The 24,050-nt window shown below is 39.7% G+C and overlaps 1 protein-coding gene across 4 annotated transcripts in view; it reads right to left on the bottom strand.

Annotated features, from left to right (window-relative positions):
- The window catches only part of ulk2 (unc-51 like autophagy activating kinase 2), a 123,450-nt gene that overhangs the window by 91,211 nt on the left and 8,189 nt on the right, over positions 1-24,050 (bottom strand). For all 4 annotated transcript variants that reach the window (XM_073053188.1, XM_073053189.1, XM_073053187.1 and 1 more), the window contains 2 exons: positions 15,672-15,764; positions 13,164-13,205 (listed from right to left, as the gene is read on the bottom strand). In XM_073053188.1, the coding sequence (XP_072909289.1) occupies positions 13,164-13,205; positions 15,672-15,764 (135 nt within the window). The remainder of the gene's footprint in view (positions 1-13,163; positions 13,206-15,671; positions 15,765-24,050) is intronic.

Genomic DNA, 24,050 nt, shown 5'->3' with positions numbered 1-24,050 from the left:
TTTCAGATACAAGCTAACTAGATTTTCAAACATCCTGACAAGGTTCCACATCAGTGATTAGAAACCAGTTCTCAAAAAGACTGCATGGGTTTAAAACAGACCATAACCAGAACTCAAGTGTGTTCAAGCAGGGTTAACTAGGGCTTAGTATGGAAATTTGCTTTTGTACAGCTGGGATAAAATATGTCGGGTTACAGAGTCTGGATAAATACAAAAATCAGGAAAGGGTAATGAATGGTGATAATAATAAGCTGACTCGTAGGATTTGACAGTACAAGACAAAGAAATAGATTGAGGACACTGGACAACAGATCAATGAAGCCATTAGTACAAGAGTATATTTACAGAAAAGATGAATGACAGAGATTAACAGTGTTGATAATGAATTGATTATGAGTTCATGGACTTCTGATCTGACAGCATACAATTCTATAACAATACCATGGGAAACTAACCTAGGTACTGAAATTAGCAATGTTAAAAACTACTATCTCCATTAGGTACACAAGTCATTGCAAGAGACTGCAGAGTTTATACAGGAGAAACCCAAGATTAAATGTGACTGAATTACTCAAGAACAACATTAATGATTAACATTTTTGTTCACTTTGAAATTTTTTTGAAGGCTTTGTTTAGCCTTTGAAAAATATTGTTCATTTTGTTCATTCAGCTACATCATCAATGGGTCTCTAAAATTACAATTAAATGCAAATAACCACTTGTAAGTCTGTTATAAAGCTGATAAAAGATTGAGGATGAATGGATACAAATAAGTACAGAAAATGGTGGAAATCCTGTCTGCAGACAGGCTGCATCAATGGAAAAGAAAGCAGACTGCTTAATGTTTCAGATTGCTGATCTTTCATGTTATAAGTTGAAACAATAGTCCAGATCTTATGGGAAAATGCCAAGAGTTTAGCACAGAAATGCCATCAGTTCTCTACACAAGTTCCTTCAAGTTCAAATGATGGCACAAAGTGCCAAACTTCTGAACTTGCTGGACACAACTTTGTTGGCAATTTTCCTACTGTCTAATGGAATCTAGCGACAGAGGCCAAACTTGCTACAACTCCCCAGCAGTTATGCTACGGAATCTGTCCTTGAACTGGCACAGGTCTAACTTGGCATGGGTGTAGCAACTCAATTTATTTGGACGGGGATGAACACCTTAAGGGAAGCATGTAGTATAGATCTTTTTTTTTTGCTTTCAGTTGCAAGGGTTCTTTTAAAAAGTTACAAATTTACATTTTATACACAAGAGATTCTGCAGATGCTGGCAATCCAGAATAACACCCACAAAATGCTGGACAAACTCAGCAAATCAGGCATCATCTGAATTAGATCACATTAGATGCTGCCTGACTTGAGTTCCTCTAGCATTGTGCGTGTTACTATGTATTTGCATTTTTTTAAATTGTTAATGATATTTAATATTTAATGGTTGATTTTTGATTGCTTTTGTACATTTCTGTATGTCAGAGAAAGTGTTAACAGTAGGCCAAGTCAGAACATGAAATAGCCTAGCTAATTTCATGGACAAGTTTATTCTGTTCTCCTGTCTCTATCCTTCCTATTATCTCACACAGGCTCAGTGCCAAGCAGAAACTGGGGATCAGATCAGCACACAAAATGCTGGAGAAAATAAGAGGCCCAGGCAGCATTCACAAAGGGGAAGAAGCAGTCAACGTTTGGGGTGAAGACCCTTCATCGGGACTAGAAAGGGAGGAAGGGAGTGAGATGAACTTCAACTACATGATGATATCAGTCAACCATAAGAGGCAAGATCATACTTACCAAATAAATCAACAAGTACAGATAGCTCATCGCTAGCAATAAATCCTGGTCAGTTGCCCAATAGACACTACTTAACCTGCAGTTTTTCCAGGCATTTTTCCCCCCATTATTGTTCCTAAATGGCTCAGATCCTCAAAATGAGGATAATTATATTTGTCCTTTTACTCAAACTGAACAATTAATCTTTCAGGATGAAAACCATATTAAAGACTAATGGCATTGGTCAAAAGCACAGGAAAATGAAACAAAATTGTAATTTTCTGAGCTGGTAAAGCACTCACAAAAAAACTGAGAAAAGGAATAAAGCAGCACACGTCCATCTCTGGGACCTAATGCACAGGAAGCATTCATAACCAACTACTGTAGGAATGGAGAGAAATTTCAAAAATCTGAGGCACAGAATGACTATGGAGTCCTTGTGCACAATTCTCCAAGGTTAATTTGCAGGTTGAGTCTGTGGTGAGGAAGGCAAATATGATATAATTTCAAGAGGATTAAAATATAAGAACAAGGATGGAATGTTGAGACATTATAAAGCACTGGTGAAGCCTCACGGAGTATTGCAAGTAGTTTTGGCCCTTTATCTTGGAAAGTATGTGTTAACACGGGAGAGGGTTCAAAGGAGGTTCACGAAAATGATTCCAGGATTCAACAGCATGTCACATCAAGAGCATTTGATGGCTCTGGGCCTGTATTCATTAGAATTCAGAAGAATGAGGTGTGAACTCATTGAAACCTATTGAATGGTGAAGGGCCTTGATAGAGTGGATGTGGAGAGGCTGTTTTTTTATGATGGGAAAAATCCCAAGACCCGAGGACACAGAATAGAGGGGCGTCCTTTTAGAACAGAGATGAGGAGGAATTCCTTTAGCCAGATGGTGAATCTGTGGAATTCTTTGCTACATGCAGTTGTGGAGGCAAAGGTTTTTATGTATATTTAAGGCAGAGGTTGATAAGATTCTTGATTGGTCAGGGCACAAAGGGATATGGGAAGAAGAAAGGAGGCTGGGGCCAAAAGGAAAAATGGATCAGCCATGATGAAATGGTAGAGGCTCAATGGGCCAAATGGCCTAATTCTGCTTCTATATCTTATGGAATATTTGCATCGAAGTTCAACTATGAGTAACATAAACCTGATCTAACTCTACTGCAATACTAAAACATGTTCAAGAATTTTACTGTATCTGTAATGTAAAACGTGTCACCAATTTCATAAATTAGAATAAATAAGATTTTTCAATTCTCCATTTTGATTCATACTATGCAGCTAAGCAGCATTAGAATCCTAAATTTATAAACCTACTATTGCTGCATTGGTAAAAAAAAAATATTTTGAAAACTAGTAAGGGTTCTGCATCATGATTTTTTAATACACAAAAAAGGAAGACACTCATTGTACATAATGAGAAAAAACTACATTAATGGAACCCTGAAAGCCAAACTGAACAAAATCTGTGCAGACACTAAACTTAATTGGGTCGATGCTTTACCGTTAGCATTGATGAGTTACCGCATGCAAACTAATCGAATGACATGCCTGACACCGCATGAGATGCTCACTGGGAGGCCCATGCCAGTGCCCCAGTGGAGAGGGTCGTATAAAGGACCTAGTTTGGAACAATTGGAAATAGAATTGAAACAATACATACAGCAGCTAACTATGATATATAGGTCTACTTATGCACAGGAAAAACAGAAAGAGCCGGAGACCGTACAAGGGGAAGGACCGATCAAACCAGGAGACCAGGTTTATGTGCGAATTTTTCGGAGAAAGTGGAACGAGCCAAAAATGGAAGGACCCTTTACGGTGACCAAGGCATCATCCACCACAGTTCAAGTAGAAGGACGCTCCACCTGGTACCATCTGAACCACAGCACGAGGGCAGTCCTGCAAGGGCAATCAGGTGAGGTGTCCGAGGTAAGTGATGCGGAACAGCAGTTAGCAGGAGACAGACAGGAGGAACAAGAAGCTGACACTGCACCTCAGGACTTTGATCAATTAGTAATGGAAATTTTTGATTCTGAGGACGGGCCTGAAGACCCTCAGGATGTGGTGGTGGAAAGTAGTGCTTCTTCAGATAATGGGGATGAGCTGGGAACGACCAGTCGTGCCCCTGGGGTCAAAGCACCCACATACTCCAGTGCAGACTTGGAAACCATTGGTGTGGCAGATATGGAATGGGACTGTTAAGTCCCCACAGAACCTACAGAAAAGAAGCAAGAGGAGCACAACACTTACCTCCTCGCCATGGTTACAGACACGTACTAGTCAGTGGTATCAATGGGCAACTTACACGGCAGGAATGATGAAGAGACAGAATTGTTACCTGTGCTCAAGGGAAAGCCCCACTCAGCATGTAGTTCCCATGCCTTGTAACTCCTCCACTTGCACGTGGTGGCGAAGAGAGTATAGGGAGCAATGTGAACGACAGTGTTCAGGTTCGATTAAGGCATGCTTCCTGAAGCTTTGTGTTAAAACAGATCCCTGCTATCAAAGCTGTATGAGAAACGCACCAATGCGCCCATATTGGTGTATGTTATATCAGGCTTCCTCGCAGTTTGACCAACGCAAGCTTGCCTCTGACTGCAACTACAGCAGACCATGGGCTGTAAACAAAAAGCAAGACACCTACACTGGAACAGCTTATAATGCAGTATAAGTTGAGTTATGAATGTTTTATGAGGAAAGGTGCTCGTCCAGTGGGTCATTTCAGAGGTAGCTGCACTCAGATGTGGGATGTAACCCCAGGCGAAAGACACATAGTAGGTTCCCCTCCACCCGAAGGTGCATTGGACGCTCAGACCATCCCCTTAGCGGACACCTGGTGGCTATGTGGTAAGGAAGGAGGTCTAAGATCCACGCTTCCCATCAATTGGGCAGGTACGTGTACACGTGTTATGCTACTTCAAGAAGTTATAGTATCCCCTGAAGTACACTTCAACACTGATATTTCTGAACAACAGACACTATTGCGGAAAAGGAGAAAATATGAACCCGACTTGACGATCTGGATAGATAGTATAGGACAGCCAAGAGGTAAACCTAACGAATTTAAGGCGAGAAATGAGATTGCTGCAGGCTTTGAAACATTTCTACCCTTGATAGGAACTATTAAGAATGTTGAATGGATAAATTATATATATTACAATCAGCAAAGATTCATCAACTACACCAATGATGCACTGGAGGCCTTGGGAGAACAGTTAGATGCAACTAGCAAAATGGCGTGGCAGAATAGACAAGCATTGGACTGGCTGTTGGCAGAAAAAGGAGTTTGTGTGATGTTTGGAGAGAAGTGCTATACTTTTATACCAAATAACACTAGTCCAGAAGGATCGTTTACTAAGGCAATGTATAAGTTGAAAAGTCTAAGAAAGGAAGTTAAACAGAATGCAAGGTTCGGACATCAGTTATCTGACTGGTTAGAAAGTAGACTCGGAGGATGGGGAGCATGGCTGACTAAAATGGCAATAACTGTCAGTATTGTATTGTTGAGTTGTGCGCTTGTGCTGTGCTGTTTTCTTCCTTGTCTCGATTCTCTTGTAGTGCATGCTGCAACCAAACAATTTCCGATGCTCGTGGCAATTACTGAAGCAAGCTTAGTGGAGAAAGAAGCACCGAAGATGTATTGTTACAGCCTACAACACCTGCAGGATGAACAAGAGCAAAACGACAGTGTGGGAGTAGATTGTAAGGGCTTCTGAGTTTTTTTTCCCGTCTCAGGTACAAAGGGACAGGTTTTTGGCTCAGCGGCCCAGTGTAACAGGGAGAGAATACTTTGAGGTCTTGGCGCAGAAAATTATAGTTTAACGCGAGATTTGGGAATAAGTGCTTGAGTTTATTGGGCTTTTGTGTGCGGACTCTTAGTCTTCTTTCTGTGTGAGACCCTATGGGTCTCAAGGGGGGATATATTGGAGTATAAAGTTGCACTGTTTGCTGTGTAACCAAAACTTTGTAGTCAGCTTTGTATTTGCTATGTATGTATCCAATTTAGTAGAATGAAATCTCTATTGTCTCTGTACTATTGAACACATCAGTGACTTAAGAATGTAGCCAAATAAGAAGATAATGGTGTGTTAATGAGAGGGGTAACCAAAACTATGTAGTCAGCTTTGTGTTTGCTATATGCTATGTACGTATCCAATTTAGTAGACTGAAATCTCTGTATTGTCTCTGTACTATTGAACACATCAATGCCTTGAGAATGTAGCTAATTTATACTTACTATGTATCCAAATTATCAGCCAGAATGAAATCTCTGTATTGTCTCTGTACTATTGAACACATCAGTATCTTAAGAATGTAGCCAAATAAGAAGATAATGGTGTGTTAATGAGAGGCTAACTGTGTTAATAAGAGATAACTGTGGCCAGGGATGAGGTAACACGTGGCCCAAAAAGTAGATTAGAACATGATTAAGTCAATGGGTAGAAACAATAGTGGCGGATGTACTTGTGATACGCAACTATAAAAAAATGCTATGCACAAGGATCGGTGGGCAATCAATGACTAGCTCACTGACTGCCTCAGCTTTGATTTGCAAATTAAAGTTTAACACTTCTTGAAGAATCTTCTGCGTCTCCTGGTCGTTTGTGGGGCACAAGAAACCACGACACCAGCTGGTATCAGCAGTGCTTGGCCACTAACAAGAGGGTGATAATCCAAATTTATTCATAAATTTAGTAACTCCCTTTTGCTGGATTGAAAAATCTTGTAAAGAAATAGTACTTGTGGAATTGACAGGTTAAGTTTAGATTCCACATTCAATTTGTAGAGCTCCCCAATGTTATAAGAAATAATCCCTGTTGCTTTCATCAGGATAATTACCACAATTTATCATCTCGTGGAAAGTGGAAGACTGCCAGTTTCACCAGTTCTCAACACTGACATTGTGCAACTAGAAATTCAGATGTCTTATTGACGCGAGTTTCCTCTAAAGCTTCTTATATATGCAAGAAATTGCCAACTGCAACAACGAAAATTGCTGACCTTGTTAGTTGTACCCGACATCAATCTTGGAAACATTGAAGTCACACAAGTACAAAGCATGAACACAAACTTCCATTGCCATAAGAGCTACGTGATAGTCTCTGAACTTTCCTTTGTCACACATTAAGAATATTGCAGTTTAGTTTAGGAGGACTGGCTAGTTATTTTACTCAAGAATTATTTACCATTACTTTAACATGGAGGTTCAAAAATTACTTAAAATAATTCTGTAGTAGCATCTATCACTAAGAACCCTCAACATTTGGGACATGCCCTCTTCTCACTGTCACCATCAGAAAGGCAGTACAGGAGCCTGAAGAACCAGACTCAAAGATTCTGAAATGGCTTCTTTCCTTCCACTATCAGATTCTTAAACAGCCCATGAAGTCATAAGGACTACTACTTTGTTATTCCTTTTTATTTATTTTTGTAATAGTAACTTTGTCTTTGCACTGCACTGTTGCCACAAAACAACGAAGTTCACATCATCCACGTCTGTGATATTTAAATTCTGATTCAAAATGTCAAGCTAACATAATAACAGATAGAAATCAATTAGTATATTAATTTATTAGATACTAGAAGACCACAAACTCCCACCTTGTAATTATATTGCACTGATCACAATTATGTAGATTGTAATCAAACATGAACTAAAGTTGAATGTTTTTGTTTTGCAGGATTACTCACAAGGGTGTGGTTACAGTATGAAACCCCAAGTTAACATCTAACATCTACTCAGTACTACAGTATACTTTGACACACCTGTGCTCCGTATAAGGGTTTCAAAGGGATGAGCAGACACAGCAGAAGGCACCAACTGCTTTTTATTTGGTTCACTGTGTCAGATGCTGTGAAAGCATTCTAGGGTGATGGAGCAGGAAGTTTTTATTTAAAGAAAATATGTTACTGTTAAAAGAATATTTAGGATTCCAAATTAACACATCTTTAATTTAAAAGAATGACATAAAGAACAACATTTGTAAAATAAAAAGGCCAAATTAAACTGGACAAACTTGAGTTGTTTTCTCTGGAATGGAAGAGGCCAAGGTTTATGAGATTATAAAATAGAGTTATGAGATAGATGAGTAGCCATTCAGTATCTTTTCCCCATGGTTGAAATGTCCAATACCAGAGGGCACACATTTCAGGTGAGAGGGGTCATTTCAAAGGAGATGGGAGGGGCGTTTGCTTATTTTTTAAAAATATGTAAGGGGATTTCTTCTTTTTCTTTGCTACTGTGTATGTAATCAAAATGGCTGTTTTGTTAAAAGTAGGAATGCTTCTTTGTTGCGAGAGAGTGCTGGAAGCTTGTTTGGGTTAAAATTTACTGATAACGAGAATTGTATTCCTTTGTAAACCAATTGGGATTAATGTTGTTCTTTCTTCTGAGTCTGTAAGCTACTGTTGGAGGGCTTTTGGGGAGATTGGCGCGAGGGGTTGAGAGAGAGAGGACGCGATGCTGTAAGCTGGGTGAGGAACGGACCCCAAGCGGGGGTCCAAGGCCAGGAGGTACTCCGAGGAGAGGAGATAAAGCGAGATGTGCTTGGTTGACCACTTCAGGTGGTCCTAAGCTGCGAGACGAGGAGTTCAAAGGGGATCGAATGGTGGCCAGAAGACTTCAGTAATTGAGCTCCAACGGTTGTGCACGAAGTGGTTTGGACTTTGATAAGTTTGGCACCTTTTCTTTATTGTTTTCCCTTCACATATATTGTATCATTATTAATCACTTATAGTAACCTTTATAAATTGTACTCATTTACCGTAGATTCCGGATTTTAAGCCGCTACTTTTTTCCCACATTTTGAACTGCTTTGAACTTTGCGGCCTTTAATACAGAGCGGCTAATGCATTATTTTTTTTCATGCCGCCTCGTAAACATTTTGCCTCGTAACAGTAGACCAATAAAATTGATGAGTAGTTCACAGAGGTCCAATGAAATTGTACGATAAATCAAGCGCACTTTCACAATTAAATTATTGTAAATCAGTCATTTGTACTCACCCTCATCAACATGGAAAACACTCGAAGAAAAGCATTGTGCTGCCTTTATGGCAGTTATTTAGTTTATAATATTTTCGCTTAGTAATTCATTTTCTAGTTAAAGTTAGAAGAGTTTTAACTATATTTGTTTTCTGTACTACATCGCGGGATGCTATGACGTCACACCCGGTTTCGCCGCGTCTTGTGGGATACCAGTTTGCGATAAACGGAAAGGAGAGGGGGAGCGGCGGAGCCAAAACGCTGCTTTTAAGTTAAAGGCAATCAATAACTTTTCCTGGTAGGCTGCAGTATATATATTTTTTACCAGTCGTTAGGAGATATTGGAATGTTGTTCAGTAAAGAAGTATACGCAACGTATATTTAAAAGTAGCCGCGTTACGGGCACGGTTCGAAAAAAAGCATTTGCAATATGTATTTGTTTTTGTTACCATATGGATTTAATTAAAAGTTAAAAAATCCTCACGTGTAATATCTTTCTGTGTAAATATCTCATATTACAACGTGGGACACCTGCGGCCGAAAATCCGGTGCGGCCTTTACAAGTAAAAAATTGATTTTATTTCTAAAATTAGAGCCAGCGGCTTTTAATCAGGTGCGCTCTGTAGTCCGGAATCTACGGTAATCGCATATGGTGTACTGTCTGTTTTTGGGCGAGGCAGGGACATCACACAGCATCCACACCAGCTGATTACCCAGTTTGGCGGGGCCGAAGGCTGCTCCCCCTAGACGAGAACGAGCCTGAGGCGACCCAGAGGGTTACAAATATAAACACAGAGTGGTAGGTGCCTAGAATGCCCTGCCTGGGGTGGTGGTAGAGGCAGATACATTAGAGACTTTTAAGAGAAGTTTAAATATGCACATGAATTTGAGGAAAATGGAAGGATACAGACATTGTGTAAACAGAAGAGATTAATTTAAGTTGGCCATTGAATTGGTTTGGCATCACACTGTGCACCGGAAATGGACACGTGTACTTTGATAATAAATTTACTTGACTGACGATCATTAATAATTAAGCTTACAGTGTACATGCTTAATTACAGGACAATTTCTATGGCAAGTTTAGTTTATAATTTTTTACGACTGCAGCAACTTCATGAAAATCAAAAGGAACTTAAAGGTAGAATGTCATTTCTAGGAAGAAAATGATGACAAACATAATTGTCCAACAACTTTCGGGAGTTTGCAATTCACAGTTATTTGATTCTACTCACAAGTTGCTAGCTAGTTTACTCATTGTCAATGATATTTCTTGACACTGTTTATTATCTATCTATTTATTTAGTGTTACAGCATGGAACAGGCTCTTTCGGTCCAACAAGCCACACTATCCAGCAAACCACCGATTTAACGCTAGCCTAATCAGAGGACAATTTACAATGACCAATTAACCTACCAACTGTTATGCTAGAGAAAGCCTGTGCGGTTCACAGGAAGAGCGTACAAACTCCTTACAGACAGCATTGGAACTGAACTCTGGAACGTCCCGAGTTGTAATAGCATCACACTAACTGCTATACTACCATGGCACCTTGGTACTTTGCTATCTATGTAATTTTGTACTCTGTTTAATATCATTCTTCAAATGAAATACAGTAGAGTGGAGTACAAAGTCAAATGTGATATTAGCCAATGGAAATCAAAGGTACTGCAGACGCTGAAAGTCTAAAATTAAAAATAAAACAGGGAATGCAGGAAACACTAAGCAGATCAGGTTTTTCCCTCTTTTGTTCAGTTCTCATGAAGAGTGTAGGATTTGAAAAGTTAACCATTTCTCTTTCCACAAATGCTGCCGGATCTGCTGAGAACTTATGGCCTCTTCTGTATTCATATGATGCTTACAATGTTCAGCTTGTTGATAATCTAACACAACACGAGTGAATCTGCAGATGCTGGAAATAAATTAAAAAACACGAAATGCTGGCAGAACTCAGCAGGCCAGACAGCAACTTATGGGAGGAGGTAATAACGATGTTTCGGGCCGAAACCTTTCATCAGGAGTGAAGTGTTACTTCCCATGTTCCCATAGATGCTGTCTGGCCTGCTGAGTTCCACCAGCATTTTGTGTTTTTTTGTTGATAATCTAATTCGTTGGGAAGGTATACAAGGATGCTACCAGGACTTGTGGAATAAGATTGAATAGGTTAGGACTTTAATTCCTTGAAAGTGCCGTCACAGGTAGATAGGATCGTAAAGAGAGCTTTTGGCACATTGACCTTCATAAATCAAATTGCTGAGTACAGGAGTTGGGTTGTTATGTTGAAATTGCATAAGATGATGTTGTGGTCTAATATGGAGCACTGTGTGTAGTTCTAGTCACCTACCTATAGGAAAGATATCAGTAAGACTGAAACTGCACAGAAAACTTACAAGCATACTGTTGGTTAGTTTACTCATTGTCAATGATATCTCTTGACATTGTTTATTTTGATTTTATTTAGAGATACAGCGCGCACAGACTCTTGAGTGATAAAGAAACGTTGAATAAGTTAGGACTTTACTTACTGGAGCATGGGAGAATGAAGGGAGATTTGATAGAAATATACAAAATGTTGAGGGGTATTGATAGGATAAATGTAAGAAGGTTGAAAACTCAGGTTGTGAGTGAGGGGTGAAATATTTAAGGGGAATACCTCTTCAATCAGAGATTATGCGAATGTGGAGCAAACTGCCAGTGGAAGTGGTGGGTGCAGGATTGATTACAACATTTTAACTGAAGTTTTGCAAGTACATGAATGGGAGGGTATAGAAAGCTGTGGTCAATGGTACTAGTGAGAATAACAGCTTGGTATGGAATAGGTGGACCAATGAACTTGTTTCTGTGCTGTAATGCTCTATGACTCTGCATGCTTTTCTTCTACCAGGATTGTATTTTGGTAGTGCGACTTACAACAAATATGTTCATGTTCACACAATGGTTTGTAACTGCAGTTAAATGATATAATTCAAGTCAACAATCAAGGGCAACATTGGACAAAGTACAATTAGACTACCGTAGATTCCGGATTATAAGCCGCTACTTTTTTCCCACATTTTGAACAGCTTTGAACTCTGCGGCCTATAATCCAGAGCGGCTAATACATGGTTTTTTTTTCATGCCGCCTCGTAAACATTTTGCCTCGTAACAGTAGACCAATAAAATTGATGAGTAGTTCACAGAGGTCCAATGAAATTGTACGATAAATCAAGCGCACTTTCACAATTAAATTATTGTAAATCAGTCATTTGTACTCACCCTCATCAACATGGAAAATACTCGAAGCAAGACCCGAGCGCGTCAGACCCGATTAGACCCGATCGCAATGCGCAAGCGTCAGACCCGATTAGACCCGAGCGCATTGCGCAAGCGTCAGACCCGATTAGACCCGATCGCAATGCGCAAGCGTCAGACCCGATTAGACCCGAGCGCATTGCGCAAGCGCGTCAGACCCGATTAGACCCGATCGCATTGCGCAAGCGTGTCAGACCCGATTAGACCCGATCGCATTGCGCAAGCGTCAGACCCGATTAGACCCGATCGCATTGCGCAAGCGTGTCAGACCCGATTAGACCCGATCGCATTGCGCAAGCGTGTCAGACCCGATTAGACCCGATCGCATTGCGCAAGCGTCAGATCCGATTAGACCCGATCGCAATGCGCAAGCGTCAGACCCGATTAGACCCGATCGCATTGCGCAAGCGTCAGACCCGATCGCATTGCGCAAGCGTGTCAGACCCGATTAGACCCGATCGCATTGCGCAAGCGTCAGACCCGATTAGACCCGATCGAAAACGCTGCTTTTAAGTTAAAGTCGATCAATAACTTTTCCTGGTAGGCTGCAATATATATATTTTTACCAGTCGCTAGGAGATATTGGAATGTTGTTCGTGCTGTTCAGTAAAAAAGTATATGCAACGTAATTTGTGTTACCGATACGTATGTATATTTAAAAGTAGCGGTGCGGCCTAAAATCCGGTGCGGCCTTTACAATTAAAAAATTGATTTTATTTCTAAAATTAGAGCCTGCGGCTAATAATCAGGTGCGCTCTGTAGTCCGGAATCTACGGTAAATAACGTATACACATTTTATTGCTGAAAATCTGCCATTAAAACACTGACATTACTAACACTGTTATAGTACACATTATTAAAAACAGTCCTGATTATAAAACATCTTACAGATAAAAAGTGAAAAGGTCATTCCTTCCTTAACAAATTTATACTATTTAGTACAGAAATTCCTAGTGATGAAATCAATTTAACACCTGTCCATTATTCCTCGGTACATGTATATTAAATTTTTGCACATTTAACTAGTTCTGGCAATAAACAATATTTACAATAAATTATCTTTGAAAGAATTATGTGAGTGAAAGAAACAGACTATTAACTTACCTGAACATCATAAAGTGCAACGATGTTTTCATGTTGAAGCTCCTAAAATGAAGAGCACAAAATTATCTTTGAAATTATATTGCTACATTCCTACCAACAGATCTGTTCATCAGCCATCAGAAAGGACATAGTACATTCCAAAGTTCTCTTCATATTTTCCACATATCTCACACAGCTGAAAACTCTCGATAAAAGTGCTTATTGCTTCTAGTTAGCAAGTTCCAAACATTTTAAATAAAATTTATGAAAGGTACACAAAATATATGAAAGAATTCAAAACTTCGTTTCAATACTTTTAGCACTGTATCCCACTACTTCGGGAATAAGGCCCAAAAAAAGATATCGCAAAGTTTAATTGACTATCTTCTCATTCTGTGCACCATGAAGATGTATTAGAGTCAGAAACTGGAATTAAAACTAGATAAAGGGGAATTAATACATCAGACTAATGTCACAACATGACAAATTTTAAAAGAAAGGTTATAAAAAGAATATATCTGAACTAAAATAGTTGGCCAAATATGAAGAATGTTTGCTCTGGCATGTCCAAAAACTTCAGCTCTGCAAACATTTTACCAAGTCTGCAAAGAGAAGTAACGGCAATAGTACTCTGGTCTCCACAGCTCTAATGAATCTGGCTGTTCAAACTACTTCTAGGCACAATACCAATCACTCAACTGAGTTTATCAGTCATGGTGAATGGCACTTGTACGTAATTTGTTAGATCTAATTTATGTAGAATCAAAATCATTGTCGGAACCACTAAAGTACTGGGCATCAATTCTGCATGAAGGCAATATTCCCTATCTTTTCAAAATAATATTGAGAAAGATTTATCACCAAATAGAAAACTATCTTTCTTTTCAGTGTGATTATCGATCCATTTATTGCTCTGTTTACAACTGTGCATTTGAAAAGGAATTTGAAAACATAGGTTTATATAAAGGCATCTAAGATTGCCTAAGGATTTATCAAATAGGGTCCTGCAAGCAACATACACAATGTATGTTGTGACTGGGTAACTGACCACAAGCCATACTAGCTTCAAAAGTCAACTTTTGCAGTACTGAATTTGATTAACTTCAAACGGCAGAAATATTGAATTAAAAATGAACCTGGGTAATGAACACAGTATCACTGATGCACTTGGATTAAAAAAAATCACATCACATGCCCGATATTACTTAACTAACAAAACCAGCTGCTGACTCCTGACATTTGAATTTAAATATCAGAGTGGGCATTCAGATTTAATTGTCGGAGGTCAAGGGAGGTACAGTGGTGTTACAAGTTAACGCCCATTGTTTCCAGAAGCCCGGATTCAATCTTGACCTCAGATGCAATGTGGAGTTTGCATGTTTACCTGGGGCCACATGGGTTTTCTCCAGGAGCTCTGGTTTCCTCCCACATACCAAAGATGCATTGGTTAATAGGTTAAATGACCATTGTAAATTGCCACAAGTTCAGAAGGTTAGAAAAAAATGGATTAATGGGTGGTATGGTAGTGTAGCAGTTAGTGTTAACTTTACAGCAGAAGCAATTGGGATACAATTCCTGCCACTATCTGTAGGGAGTTCGTATGTTCTCCCATTGACCATATAGGTTTCTTCCCACATTCCAAAAGTGCTTGAGTTAGGTCAAGTAAATTGTGGACATGTTGCCACTGGAAGCATGGCGACACTTGCAGGCTGCCCCCAGCACATCCTTGGACTGTGTTGGTCATTTGGGAAAAATAAAACATTTGTTTGTTGCGATGTAGATGTGACAAATAAACCTAAGGCATATGGGTGCTTAAAGGCCAGGATGAACAGGTCAGTGTCTGTTTTCATGTACAGGAGAGCAGGATCCAATCTTGACAGTGCTATCACTGCAGTTTTGGCGTGATGGTAGTGGCACGAAAGGTAGTAGATTCAGCCCAATACATCACAGGTAAAGCCCTCCCAAGCATTCAGTACATTTACATGAAACCCTGTTGTAGGAAAGCAGCATCAATCATCAGAAATCCTCACTGCCCAGGCCTTGCTCCTTTCTCGCTGCTGCAATCAGGTAGAAGGTACAGGAGCCTCAGGACTCGCACCACCAGGTTCAAGAACAGTTACTACCCCTCAGCCATCAGGCATGTGAACAAAAGGGGATAACTACACTCACTTGCCCATCCTTCGAGATGTCCCCACAACCAATGATCTCATTTTAAGGACACAATCTTGTTATTTAATGTTCTCATTAGTTATTGCTATTTATTTATATTTGCATTTGCACAATTTGTTGTCTTCTGTACTCTGATTGATCTTTCATTGATCCTGTTATAATTACTATTCTATGGATTTGCTGAGCAGGCCCGTAAGAAATGAATCTCAGCGTTGTATATGGTGACTTTGATAATAAAATTTACTTTGAATTTTGATGAGACAAACAACTGTGTACATTTGGAGAAACCCAAAATCATATTTTGACTGCAATTTATCATTTTTACCAACTATTGACTTCAAACACAAGGAGTGGTCGTACCTTTAATATCTTTATTTCTTTACCCAGCAAGATTTGAGATTTTGACAAATTTTTCTTGTTTATACATTTCACTGCTACTTCCCAATCCGCTTTCTGAGGGAAGATAAACAAAAACATTTATAAAAGCAAATGAGATTAAACTTAATTCAGTAAAAACATGTTCCAACACTTTGACATGCACAATATTAATTTTCTTCACTTAAGTAACATGCAAGGAGATTAGACTGAACAAGACAGAATTAATAATGACCATTGTTGGTTCTCACTGAACATCTGCAAAATTATGCTAACAATTAGTCCTGAGCCTTTGACAACCAGACACAACATTAAGTACACTTAAGAGACCAGAGGACTGAAATAACTAAAATAAATAGTTTAAAATTAGTTTATCCCAAAAACTGGTAAGAGTTAAAGAAAATTATGAGAAGTTATAGTTTAATCTGAAAATTTCATATTTCAAAAAACACAATGTCCTCCCCACCATTGAGCACATCTACAAGCAGAGAACAGCATCTATCATCAAGGATCCCACTGTCCACCAGGAAGGAGGTACAGGAGCCTTAGGTCCCACACCACGAGGTTCAGAAACAATTACCCTAGATTCCTGAACACCAGCATGGATAAACTTCACTGACCTCAGCACTGAACTGATTCCACAACCTATGGACTCGCTTTCAAGGACTCTACAACTCACGTTTCCAATATTAAATATTTATTTATTATTTGCACAGATTGTCTTCTTTTAAAACCATAAGATATAAGAGCATAAGTGAGCCTCAGAAATGTGGCCTCATCACAACAGCAGAGGAGGCCATGAATGGATATATCAGAATGGGAAGTGGAATTAAAATGGGTGGCCCCTGGGAGATCCCGCTTGTTCTGGCAGACGGAGCATAGGTGCTTGGGTCTCACCGATATACAGGAGGCCATATCAGGAATACCAAACACAGTAAATGATGCCAACAGACTCACAGATGAAGCGTCACCTCACCTGGAGGGACTGTTTAGGGCCCTGAATGGTAGTGAGGGAGGAGGTGTATGGGCAGGTGTAGTACTTGTATCGCTTGTGTCACTTGTGGGCAAGTGCCAGGAGGGAGCTCAGTGGGGAAGGATGAATGGACAAGGGAGTCGTGTAGGGAGCAACGCGTGTGGCCTGGCCTGCTGTGTTCCTCCAGCATTTTGTGTGTGTTGCTCGGATTTCCTGTATCTGCAGATTTTCTCTTGTTTGAGATTTATGAAAAGTATAAGCAAATAGCATTAGAGATGTACCAGAGATCATCGTTTGTGGTGCCAGAGAGAAAGAGGTTTTGGAAAGTTGTGAACAAATAGGGGCTTAGTGGGAGGGGTGCTTGTAGAAGGAAAGAAAGTATCAGGGATGGATGAGGCCATGATTCGAAGGTTGTGAGCTTTAAGCTTGAAAGGCCTGACACTAGTGAAACTAGCAAGTCTAGGAGGGATAAGTAAACAAGAACTGATAATCACTTTAAGGTAAGGATGGATTGGATGAGAATTCAGCACACTGAACAGAAGTCATATAATCCTACCAAATTCACACCTTTGATGATGCATCAAAAGTTTAACTCAGGGTAAAATAGGATATCTTAATTGTGATGTAGTACAGCAGTTACAGTACTTGAAAGGAAAGTGATTATTCATCTGTAGAACCTGAAGTTTCTAATACAATTATGAGCACCTCAATGGTCAGGAACAGTCCTACTGGAATCAATTTGGAGAATAAGTGTTCAGTTTCAGGTGATTCAGTCTGAAAGAGTTACGGTGAATGCACTTGCTATTTTGTTTAGCTGTATCTCAGAAACCAACTAACTGTGGATTTGCTCCATACACAAGCTCATCATTAAGTTACTGTGAGGAGAACTGGACATCACATTTTTCTTACACTAAAAGATCTCTCAACAGATAACACTCAGTGTCCACTTTATTAGATCCAGAGGGTACGTAATAGAGTGGCATGAGTTCTTCTGCTGCTTTAGTCCATCCACTTCAAGGTTCGACATGTTGAGCATTCAAACATGCTCTTCTGCACAGCACTGTTGTAATGCATGGTTATTTGAGTTACTGTCACCTTCCTGTCAGTTTGAACCAGTCTGGCCACTCTCCACTGACCTGTCTCCTTAAAAAGGCACTTTCACACACAGAACTGCCACTCACTGGATGTTTTTGTACCATTCTCTGTATAAGAACATAAGAAATAGGAGTAGGCCATCTGGCCTGTCCAGCCTGCTCTGTCATTCAATAAGATCGTGGCTGATCTGGCCATGGACTCATCTCCACCTACCTGCCTTTTCCCCATAACTTAATTCCCCTACTATGCAAAAACCTATCCAACCTGGTCTTAAATAAGTTTACTGTGGTAACCCACACTGCTTCATTAGGCAGAGAATTCCAAAGATTCACCACTCTCTGGGAAAAGCAGTTCCTCTAGCGAGTACAGTCCCAGGTGACTCAATCTCTCCTCGTAGTCTAACTCTTCATCTCTGAAATCAACCTGGTGAACCTCCTCTGCACCGCCTCCAAAGCGCCTTATAACCGCCTCCTTCCTCAAGTAAGGAGACCAGAACTGCACACAGTACTCCAGGGAGCAGGGAGGTTACAGCATAACCTCCCTGTTCTTAAGTTCAATCCCTCTAGCAATGAAGGCCAATATTCCATTTGCTTTCTTGATAACCTGCTGTACCTGCAAATCAATCTTTTGTGATTTGTACACAAGCACTCCCAAGTCCCTCTGCACAGCAGCATGCTGCAATTTTTTAATCATTTAAATAATAATCTGTTCTTCCAATTTTCCTTCCAAAGTGGATGACCTCACATTTACCAATATTGTACTCCATCTATCAGACCCTTGCTCACTCACTTAACCTTTCTATGACTGTGTACTCTAGAGACTTGTGTGTGAAAATCCCAAGAGACCAGCAGCTTCTGAGATACTCAAACCACCCCATCTGGCACCAACAATTATTCCATGGGGGCAAATTCACTTAGATCTCATTTTTTCTTCATTCTGGTTTGTCTGAACAATAACTGAACCTCTTGATCACATCTGCATGCTTTTATGCATTGAGTTGTTGCCGCAATTGGCTAACTAAATATTTGTGTTAATGAGATGCATACAGGTACACCTAGTGGAGGCCACTGAGTGCACATTGGATGCCTTCTTTAAAAATTAATCAGGACGAACAAAAGAAATGTTTACAAAGGCTGAACTAATGCCTAATAAATAACATAACAATGTGGAATTGAAATTGTTGTCACATAAACCTAATACTTCAAATACAACCTCAGCTGACACTATTCCATATCGTCCAATTGCTAAATTGAATGTCGTTTAGTGCCAAAAGAAAGTTGAACCTTGTCTAGCTGAGCCTGCAAAAGTACAAAGCTTGCAACAAGGTTAAATATTTTCCGTGCAGATCCATATACTGCACAAATCCTAAAAGGTACTTAAGCTCACTGTTGGGATACAGTAATTGGGAACTGAATAGGTGTTCTTTAACACAAAAGATTCTGCTGTTGCTGGAAATCCAGAGTACCACACACAGATTCCAAATATCAGTGGGGCAGGCAGCATCTACGGAGGGGAATAAACAGTCAACGTCTCAGGTTGAGACCCTTTATCAGGGCTGGAAAGGAAGGGGACAGAATCTCAACTCTGCATTTCCTCAGGCTTTTTCTCCCTCACTTTCCAGTCCTGATGAAGAATCTTGGCCCAAAACGTCTACTGTTTATTCCCAACCAAAGGTGCTGCCAGACTGACTGAGTTCCTCTAACATTCTGTGTGTTTAACAGTGTTCTTTCTTTTCTGGAACCCCACTTTGAAATCCAGATCATTAGAAAAGATGGTTTTATTTCCCATGACAGTTTACGTGAGTCAATACTAAAAATCAGTTACACACGTAAGCAGTCATTCCAAGTAAAATGAGACCACGCCAGTATGAAATATTCTTAAAGAGAGCCACAAGTCTGCAGCTTACATTTAAATTCCGAAAAATTGTAAATTTAATTGAAGATTTTCAAAGTTATTCTGAAGTTAAGGAATATAAATAGGGTTAGCTAAAAGGTTCCCCGAGCCCTTTAATAAGATCAAATCCAATCCTACATTTTGTCTTCTTCACCCTATTCCCATATTCCCTAACTTGCTCCATATATTTACTCCTAACAGCCTTGAATAAGCTTTATGACAAAGCATCTGCAATTTTTTGAGGCAAAGAATTCCAGAGGCTTACAATGCTCTTGCACTGAGTTCCAGATTCTCTGTTACAGTAAACAGGCTCTTGGCATCTACCCAGTCACTCCTCAAAATCAATAATGTCTCAATGAAGTCATCCATCATTCTTATAAACTATGTGTATATAAATCCATTTTATATCTGTTACTTAACATAGGACAACCACCCAGGAATCAATCTAGTGAATCTACAATACACTGCTCCAAGGCACACAAAATTCTTCTTTAGATATGGAGACAAAGCTATACAGTACTGTTGATGAGGCTTTACTGAAGCAATTTTAGCAAGCTCACCTTATGTTTGTATTCCTGCTCCCTTGAGATAAAAGCAAACTTTTCTTCACCACATTATAATTCATCTGCCATCTTCTCGCCTCCTTACTTAACTTATCTATTCCCCTTTCGGTTCTCTACCAAGTTTTGCATCGTCATCAAACATCAATTCACTGCAGAAAGCCTTTTCATCCGAGGCTTCAACACTAATTGCAAATAGCTAAGGGTACACAACAGTAAAGCAGCAGATGTCTAAAAAGTTGTCATTTTAATATACATCTTCATCTGATTTGAGAAATAAACACACACACAAATGTGAAACATTTACCCACCAATCAGACTCCCGTTAAATTACAAAGCCCAAAGCTGTAAGAAAATTGAATGCAGCACAGAACCTTTAGAAATATTGTTTATGCAGGCCTCTAAGGTTTTGAGAAATTCTCTGCAAGATGTTAACTCATTCATTCTCTCTGCTGAATGTTGTCGGCACCTGCAGGCAATCTTATTCATTTAGATTTTACAGAAATAGATTCAATTTCAGTAGCATCAAAATGAAAGAAGAGAAGCCTTGTGTTTGCCCAACATTCTGTTCACAACTAACAGCATATTTCCAAAGGTAGGAGAGAGGGGGCAGAAGAGAAGTGATATAGATAGAAAATGTTTCACAATGACTCTCTGTGTCTACACTGTCTCTGTCACAAGCTGCATTCTGTAGCCACTGATTTCATCCTTTCCCCAACAACACAAAGACTCTTCTCATGAGTTTCTTTCCACTGTTTTCCTGTCTGATACAGGAATTTACAATGTGGGCATTTCTAGTCATTCTGTGGCCCATATTTTAAATGAAATGAAATTGAGTTTCCAACCCAATCAGTCCATATTCTTGCCCCACCTATGTTAATTGCTCTCTCCAAGGGTGTTGGCATGCCCAATTTTATTCCACAACTGCAATTACTTCACTGGGGAACATTACTAATGACAGTGCTGGAAAACGCGTCAACAGATAACATGCCATTGTGGGCTGGCAAACAAAAGCAAGAATTACACAAGAATCTTAAAGATCAAATAGGATTGGAAATATGGAAGGAATTACATTCCTAGGGAATGACAGATATTAAATGCATCCAATCATGGAATATAGACATAGAGGTTGTTCTGCACAAAATGGAACATTAAGTTAAATGATTACAAAAACAAAAACAGAACAAGCATTCCCAAACCTTAAAACATTGCAGTAATTTGTAAAAGAAATAGGAATGTTGCAGGCTGGTGTTAATTAGAAAAGGTAATTTCCATCCTCTAATAACAGCAAATCAATTATATTGCTACAATGTGAATTAATAAACTACTAAGTCCTTGCAGCAGCCTTTATAATGGCTTGGCACTGTCCATATGGACACACAACTACCTGTATACACTCACTGGCCATTTTATTAGGTACACCTGCTCATTAATGCAAATACCTAATCAGCCAATCAAGTGGCAACAATTCAATCAAAAAAGCACTGGCCAAGAGGTTAAGTTGTTGTTGAGACCAATCATTGGAATGGGGAAGAAATGTGATCTAAGTGACTGTGACCGTGGAATGATTGTTGGTGCCAGACGGGGTGGTTTGAGTATCTCAGAAACTGATCCCCTGGGATTTTCATATACAACTGTCTATAGAGTTTACAGAGAGTGGTGTGGGGGGGGGGGGGGGGGGGGGGAGAGAGAACCATACAGTGACAAAACAAGAGAAAATCTGCAGATGCTGGAAATCCAAGCAACACACACACAAATGTTGGAGGAACTCAGCAGGTCAGGCAGCATCTGTGGAATAGAGTACTTTCAGCCCGAGACCCTTCATTAGACAGTCCCGAAATGTCAAATGTACGCTTTTCCATAAATGCTGTCTGGTCTGCTGAGATCCCCCCAGCTTTTTGTGTGTTGCTGACATACAGTGAGCAACACATCTGTGGGTGAAACACCTGGTCAATGAGAGAGGTCGGAGAAGAATAGCCAGACACGTCACAACGGTGGTGTGCAGAAGAGCATTTCTGAATGCACAACACCTCAAACCTTGAAATGGATAGGCTACAGCAGTACAAGACCGTGGCCATACATTCAGTGGCCACTTTATTAGGTACAGGAGGTACTTAAGTGGCCACTGAATGTATATTCTCACCTCTCACATTACTCATCTCCTTCACCAAGGTGTTACGTTCTATATGGAATTGCTTTCCTAGCCGTAGAGTTATACACCAAGATAGAATCAAATAAAATAAAATCACTATTTCCCCATGTGCCTCTTTGAATGACTGAATACACTAAACTTAGGTACACCATACAATTAAATCCACACCTTTCTTTTCTTGTGAGGTCATTCCAAGTATCACATGTTCCTGTTTTGAAAAGATCTCATCCATTGCTGCTGGGTCTGATATTTTCTTTAATTTTATCTAGTTTTCAAAGCAGGGGACCAGTGGCAAGCTCAGTAATCATCACTAATTTCCCCATGACAACACTGTTCTGAGGAACTCCTGCAGTGATTCCCTTGGGCTCCAATAACACTGGACAACACAGATTTTACTTCCTGAATATTTTTGGGTGTATCTTCTGCAGTTTGGGCTACTGGTCATGAAATTTCCCTATCACGCACCATTTTAAAAAATCACCTGTATTTATTACAATTCATAATTGAAGTCAATTAAAATGTTGCCCACAATGTAAGCTGAAAAGTTTTCAATCTTGTCCAGGCATACTTTGCCAGGTGGAGGCTGCAAAACAGGTTTTAGAAAAGCTATAAATTTCCATGAAGGATTTTGATATTTGAGACAGCTGTTTTCCAGAATAACTGATGCCAAGATTAAGGAAGACACATTTCTGTTGGTCCACAAATCAAACAGATCATCAATGAACAGACAATTTAAAAAACAGTGGAACGAGAGAAAATTTCACAGAAGGCATTCAAGAATGTTGTTGAAAATTTTCATGCCAAGTACAGATCATCAAACTACATGCAGCAGCTTGACAACATGTTTCAAGCAGTGTTTCCCTGCTGTCAGTGCTAAAATGTTTCACTAAGACAATGTGGATATGGAGACACTGTCAGGGCAACTGTAATCCATCAATGTTGGCTGATCATTGTTGGGACACTTAAGGAAGAAGTACACCAAGTACAAATGAAAATCATCAACAAAACATTTTAGCTTAGTTGAATTATTACAAAGCGTCAGCACTGTTATGGAATTAAATACATTATATTCAATAAAACTTAATTTCTTGTTTCTTCAAATTCCCAAGTGATACAAGTAGTCTGAAATTATATTTGTGTAAAGCTTCAAGCAGTCAATCATAACCAAAAACAATTTCTGAGGAAGCAACTCTTCCAAAAAAATTTGTTTTTCAGTGTAATCACAATCATCAGACTTCTGTGAAGTCCCACTCCATCTTTCTTTTCCCTTTGGCTTCAGTTTTGCCAAGGATCCTTGATGAAATACTGACTTGATGTCAAGGGTCTTCATGTTCTCTAATTCAGCCCTTTGGTTTGTATTTGGACCACAGTTGTCAGGAGGTCCAGAGCCTGGTGCTCCTGGTCAAGCCCAAATTGGGCAGCAGTCAACAGTTTATTGGTGAGTAGGTGCCAGTTCAGAGCAATATCAGTTACAGCTTTTATCACCGGTGTTTGAGAAGTGACCAACTGGGCCAGGTTTATCCTTAAGGACAGAATAGGGTACCCGCCAGAGTAGTACAACTGCAATTCGCTCACCATCACCTTCCCAAGATAACCACCTACAGCAATGCCAGTGACATTCATATCCAGAAAAATTAACAAAAACAGTTCCCCTCAGTTCCTCAAATAGTACCAATGGTAATGTAGAACTG

The sequence above is a fragment of the Hemitrygon akajei genome, chromosome 8 (genome assembly GCF_048418815.1).
Source record: "Hemitrygon akajei chromosome 8, sHemAka1.3, whole genome shotgun sequence".
NCBI classification, from domain to species: domain Eukaryota; kingdom Metazoa; phylum Chordata; class Chondrichthyes; order Myliobatiformes; family Dasyatidae; genus Hemitrygon; species Hemitrygon akajei.
This window is presented reverse-complemented; position numbering and strand designations above follow the sequence as displayed.